At 38.4% G+C, this 6,312-nt stretch overlaps 1 protein-coding gene across 3 annotated transcripts in view; it reads right to left on the reverse strand.

Moving 5' to 3' along the window:
- LOC146639886 (protein diaphanous homolog 3-like) overlaps positions 1–3,771 on the reverse strand; it is a 166,672-nt gene extending 162,901 nt beyond the window's left edge. For all 3 annotated transcript variants that reach the window (XM_085356212.1, XM_085356196.1, XM_085356204.1), the window contains exon 1: positions 3,658–3,771. In XM_085356212.1, coding sequence (XP_085212338.1) covers positions 3,658–3,771 — 114 coding nt within the window. The remainder of the gene's footprint in view (positions 1–3,657) is intronic.
- Between the last annotated feature and the right edge of the window lie 2,541 nt (positions 3,772–6,312).

A 6,312-nucleotide genomic window follows, 5' to 3' on the forward strand; every position in this document is an offset into this window, starting at 1 on the left:
TGGTCAGAGGGCCTGGCAGCGCCAGTGTCCGGCACCCTCGCCTCTGTCAGTGGCAGCTGTGGGCAGCTGTGGCTACAATGTAGCTTGCCATCACCAGTGTGTGAATGAGTGAATGAATGTAGCGTAAAGCGCTTTGGGGTCCTAAGGGACTAAGTAAAGCACTATACAAATACAGGCCATTTACCATTTAATGAATGATCCAAAAATATCAGAAAGATGCACTTATTTCTTCTGTCAATTAAATCAGCAAAGACTCGCTGCCTTTAATAGAACTGGCCTGACTATGTGTTTTCCTTCCCAAATGTCCATGGTGTGCCAGATATACAGCTGATTTAAATAAATTAATTTATTTATTATAGCACGTCCCAGAAACTTGCATCACCAAGTACCAAACATGACATTTTTGACAAAGTTGCCTCTAGGCAAAACTGTTTACCATTTGCCAGTGTTAGAATATTTGCATGTGTGTGGGTTATTAATTTTGGCAGGACTTTTTTGTTGTTATCAAGTTTTTACATGGTCACCATATAAAACAACATTTCTATCACAAATTAACTGCTACATGGAGCCTGACCAATACAAATTTTAAGACCTATTCCAAAACAGATATTTAACTATTTAAAAATTCAATATACTGTTGTTGTTTTTTCTTTCAGCCACACAAAACCGATTTCCTTAACACATGTTACATGTAGTCATCTATGAGGTCTTTCTCAAAAATATTATTTTCCAATTTAATTAAATAACAACGGTAATGACTTTATCATTTTAGTTCTACCTCTGCTGGAATATGATAGGAACTGGCCAAAAAGCCACACAACAAAATAACTACCAATTAAAAACTATATAAAGGACATTTTTGTGATGAAAGAAGAACTTGCCAAACACGGTAATTACTGATAAAGTAAAATTCATTATGGCCACAGCAATTCCAGTCCTTCAGTTAGTCCATTTGGGGAAAAGAAAAAAAAAAGGGCAAAAAGGCATCTCACAACTACATTAACACACTGATCTGACATGTTTCCACCAGATATAAAGTGCTTTTTGAACAATCTTTGGGAGAGTACGCACTATGGATATAGCACATTTACCAGCAGACAAACATTTCAGTTAACTCATTAAGAAAACATCCTGCATTACAGCTGTGGCAGAGGAGATGATGGTGACCTCTGCTTTCAAGAGGCAAAAGCAAAGGTCACGAGAAGCTGTAAAAGAAAGCCCACTAATGCAAGCTGCAGTTTTTCAATACTCTTTTTTTTTTTAAATACACAAAGATGGAGAAATCTCAAGAAATCCAGATGTTATTCTGACAAGAAGGTGAATCAAGAATAAAACCAGCATGTTTGGGGTGTTATATATAGATGGGGGTGGTATACATTGCTCCCCTTACCATGAGGCATTCAAAAAATGTTGGAGATCCTAGTAAAGCAGGCGTTGGCTTTAAGATGACTTTTGTTTCCACAGCAACAACTCATTCCTTAGGCTTTGTGATACTGCCTCTATTGAAACTGGATGTCATCGAAAAATTCACTAACATGTAGTTAACTCTATCAACTGAAGAAAACCTCGCTTCTTTGGTATTTCCTCTTTAAAAGAAGAGGCAGGCACTCTTAATTTAAAGATCCTGTGAAAGCAACTTGGTGTCTCTCATCCAGACAGACACTAACACTCAGGGATTACTTTGTGTCAGATCATGCCGGAACTGCACCCTCCCTGTGTTGCAGATCCTCCTAACTTACAAATTAGGCACTGAAACACTCTTCTAAAAATTACCACCTGAGCGGAGTCACAGCAAAGACATCAAAAGGCCTCATTCCATGTGAGATGAAGTCCACTGAGATTTTACTATGCTATATGCTGCACATTTTCAATGAGCAAAGTTACTTATGGAACAAAGAGTTTGGCTTAAACAGAAATTATAAAGTTGTCTTAACATTTTTTAGCAGACTAGCCAATAAAATAAAAGCCTTCTAAATTAATCTCAGAAAGGTGTCCAACACTTGACTGGACATCTTTGTTTACGCCAAACACCTCTGGTTGATGGAAGGAAGATTTGCTGAGAGTTCTTGGTCCCATCTGGCTGGTGCAGTCATTTTAGACTGAATGCAGACCAAGGCTTCCAACACCTTTGTCTTGGATCAAGCAATCTAAAAGAAACCTGGCTGGGGAAAAAGAACAGGCTTTGTCCTCTTGCTTTCCCACCTACATATCCATGAGATCACAGATTCAGCAAGGTCCTGCAGATGGATTCAAAGTACTACAGTCACCTTTAAACAGGCAGGCTCAGACTCAAGTTTTTATGGCATATTTCGAACCACTGAAACTCAATTTCTATCCACTTGTCTAAAGATATCAAGAAATAATATATAACAAAACTAGATTAAATTATGTTAGTAATAAAAATATAAAGAAGTAGCATAGCCTGACTACATCAAATATGTCTAGTAAAGGATTTGGAGGACGGATAGAAACATTGTAGATACTCCATGATTTATTTCTTTAACACCATTTAAAATTCACTTTAATAGGTTTCCTGCATTTATGCTGAATGAATAGACATTAAATGTTACCGTAGCATGCCAATCAGAATTAGCTACAGTTTTATATAAAGTGACCAGATAACAATGACCATCTCAAGTTACCAGAGACTCTGGTAATGTGTTTGCAACATATTTCTCAAATATTAAATCAATGAGTTAATTTATCAGGTTTTAATTCTTATACACTGTAGATAAACATGTTTATGCTTCAAACGTAACTTTCATCCAGCACTGTACACTAATCAAAGAAGGTGAATCCGAATTCCTATTATGGATTGCATTGTCAGATGTTAAACGAACAGGTCATCAGTGGGAGTGGACAGAAACCATTTGAGAAAGACTAAATTTTGCTTCATTTTCCACTGGAGTCTCTGAACAGTGGCCACAGGAACTTGACTTGGAGTAACACTCTCAAGCACAGGTTGAGCATGCTTTAAAGAGATCTGTGTCACAAGCAAGTCTCCTATCAGAAAATGAAAAGGGTTTGGGGTTGTTGTTGTTTTTTTAATTGCTAGTCTAGCTGTGTAAACAAACAAAAAAAAAACATGATTTTGTTTACACAGCTAGACTAGCTGAAGAACAACAACCGACAAATACCAAAGAGACTAAATGCTGTCTTGTTTGTAGGAGGGAATGCATGGATTAGTGTCAGTTAAACCCTGTGCTAATTTTAACCTTTTGATTTCCTACATGCAAAGTCAACAAACACTCAAGGTTATGGCTGTCGAAGAAATTCTACCATATAAAACATTACTTGTGTAGCCTCCTGTGCTTTGTTAACTGTTCGTTTCTCTCAGCCTCCCCAGACATGCAAGCACATTACGAAGGCATGACACATCTTCACCACGAGGTCTAACCGTGGTTGTTTGTCTATCCAAACTGGTCGTTCTGAAAGTAATAGAAAATACCGATCCAAGGTGTCTGCTACATTCTTTATATGGAGGGCCATCTACCCGTGTACTGTTCTGTCCACATCAATGTCCTTCTCTGTGGCTGGTTGTATCATAGGGAAAGCATAACACACTGAGTGACCATCTATTTGCAGCGTTTATCAAATGCTTTCTGTATCATACCGTTAGAGTAAAACCAAAGCTCGTTTTAGTCTTTTCATACTTACAAATTTTGGTTTGCGGTCTCCGTCATCGGTGTATGACGAAGTGGAGCCCTTCTTCTTTTGAGATTTACTGTCCCGTCCGGTGGTGGATTCAAACCGCTGACTGTAACTCTCCATGATGACCCAATGACTTCTACACCAGCTGACAGCTACTGAAGACCTAAACCTTTTATTGCATGCAACGTTAGCAGACGACAGAAGAGCTAGAGGACCACACAAAGGAAAATGCTTAGCACATAACAACACTAGGTCCAAGCGTTTTTAATGTTTAGTGCTCAGTCTCACCTGTCCGTTTAGCTAGCTAGCCAGGTTTACAATACTATCATTCACCGGTGACTTGACTTAGCGCTAATCCAATTTATTGACTGTCACGTAATGCTCTACTTTCCGTTAACTAAAAAAATGCGCCTTAAACGTAACAATTTTCCCGGAGACTTACAAAATTCACCCGAACATTAACTGAAAGCCATGCAGTCATTACGAGTTTCAGCAGAAGCGTTAGGTGGGTAAAATTAAGATACTTTTTTTGACAGACCCGCGCAATGATTACGTCAGCTTCCCATGTTTAATCCAACCAATAGCAATCACGGAACCGCAAACGGTGACTCGAGTCATAGTTTAGAGGGAGTTGATTGGCTGCCTGAAGTGTCAGTCAATCCTACTTCAGTTTTAGGGTTGTTCGTTTTATTCAGCCAGTATCTCCTATGCGATAGGTTTTGTGTGTAGGTCTTACTTGCATCCAAGCTTTTCTCTCTGTATTAGATAGATATATTAGATTTAATTCAGTTTGCCAAGTGACAGTTTTTCTCTTATAGAAATATTAAACAGAAAGTGACAGGCGATAATGACAGGTTGCTTAAATATAATTTCTTAATTAAATGGGTAAAATAACTCAGTATAAATGCACACATATAAATAGAATAAAATAAAGGTCTTTAAATCAGTTTAGTAGGCTACAACCGCCTTTTTTTATTTAGTTGGCCAAACCCAGGCTTTATTTTAGTGATGTATGGTCTAGTTTAAATGACCTAATTAGAGGATTAGAAATTAGTGTATCAGAGGGACATCTCAGGTTGAGTGCTTTGGAGACAGAGAGGAAAAGCTGAGATAGTTTAGACTTGCAGAGAATGGATACTGGATGCACTGGACAAATGATGCTGAAGCTGGAGCTGCGAGGCAGGAGGAAAAGACCAAAGAGAAGATTCATGGATGTAGTAAAAGATAACATGCTGAGATTTGGTGTGACAGAGGAGGATGTTAGAGACAGGGTAGTATGCAGGCAGAGCTGATGGAGTTTCTGTGGCGAACCCTCATAGCTAAGGAAAACATTAGCAATAAAAAAAAAGTAATAATCGTCCACATTTTTCCACATCCTATGATGTAGGATGTCCAGGATTCAAGAAATTGTTTATCTATCATGGAATAAAGTTCAGTCAGAAGTCGATGATCACAGTAAAATGAGGGTGTTTTATATTGTTGCTTGTTTGTCTCTTTGATTTCCACTGTAAAAGCAAGCTAAACCCACTGTTCAATCCCAAACATCTTGTATGATGCAAACAGCAACACGGTAACGTGATGCAACTACCAGAAACTTTTGCACGCTTCTCAAGTGCTCTCCTCAAACCTACAGTTTGATCCCTGAACACATACAGTATCAGGGAGAGTTCCTCAACATGAAGCATTAAAAGTTTTTTGTGCCCCCTGTTAGTGAAACTCATAAATTATAGAAAACAGTAATAGTTCAGACTATTGACAGTAAACTGCAGGATATTAAAGATTGCTCCTGGTGGATGCCAACTGTAAACTGCTGTATACCTCATGTTGTTATTCAGTAGTTATGCGTGTGGAACTCGTACCCTTGAGGACAATTGTGTTACATAACCAAATGATGGCAATAGGATAAAAAGCCACAAGTGGTATTAACCTTTCCCTCTGTCTGTGTTCCTGCCTCCAGACTGCTAGGACCATGCTCATCCTCTGCAAATCCATAGAAGTGGAGTCACATGACAATTAGACAGGCTTAACCTCCTGACTGTTGCAGTTTGATTGATGTTGTTCTCAGAAAGCATGTCTCACAGACATCAAAATCAGAAAAATAAGAACACAAAGATACAGTACAGCTCAGCCTTTATATTTCAAACATTAGTCTTGGCCAACTTGAGCAGTGATTCAGTACAATTATGCTCTAATTATTATTTTGTTAGTCTGCAATCATGCAGTGTGCCGGACCAAATTCACACTCATAGGTAGATCGCATAAATCCAGAGATACACCGGCATGTGATTTAGAAGAAACATATTTGGTATGCACATTATAATTTTCAGAATTTTTTTGTTTTTTGTTTTTCCAAGGCTAAAAGTGGAGTCAGACGTCACCATTAAATGAAACCTTCAGCTATGAAATTAAATTGGACCTTCTTTCAATTCAAGCTCTTGAAATCTTGTTATCTTGAAAGACCTTTATTCCTTCAATCCCTGGAGGGCTGTCTGCATGACTGCCAGCAATGTGTTAACACTCTTCATCTATAGCCAAACACAAGCCTTGTGGCATTATGCCTCGCTAATCCTCTCAGACAATGAGAGATCGAGTCTTCCAAGTTGGTCAAAGAATAGCCACAGGGATATATAATCAAAAGCCCCAAATGCCAAATAATATAAA

The sequence above is a fragment of the Diplotaxodon limnothrissa genome, linkage group LG1 (genome assembly GCF_057381915.1).
Source record: "Diplotaxodon limnothrissa isolate DT_005_m linkage group LG1, D_limnothrissa_male_GT1.1, whole genome shotgun sequence".
NCBI classification, from domain to species: Eukaryota; Metazoa; Chordata; class Actinopteri; order Cichliformes; family Cichlidae; genus Diplotaxodon; species Diplotaxodon limnothrissa.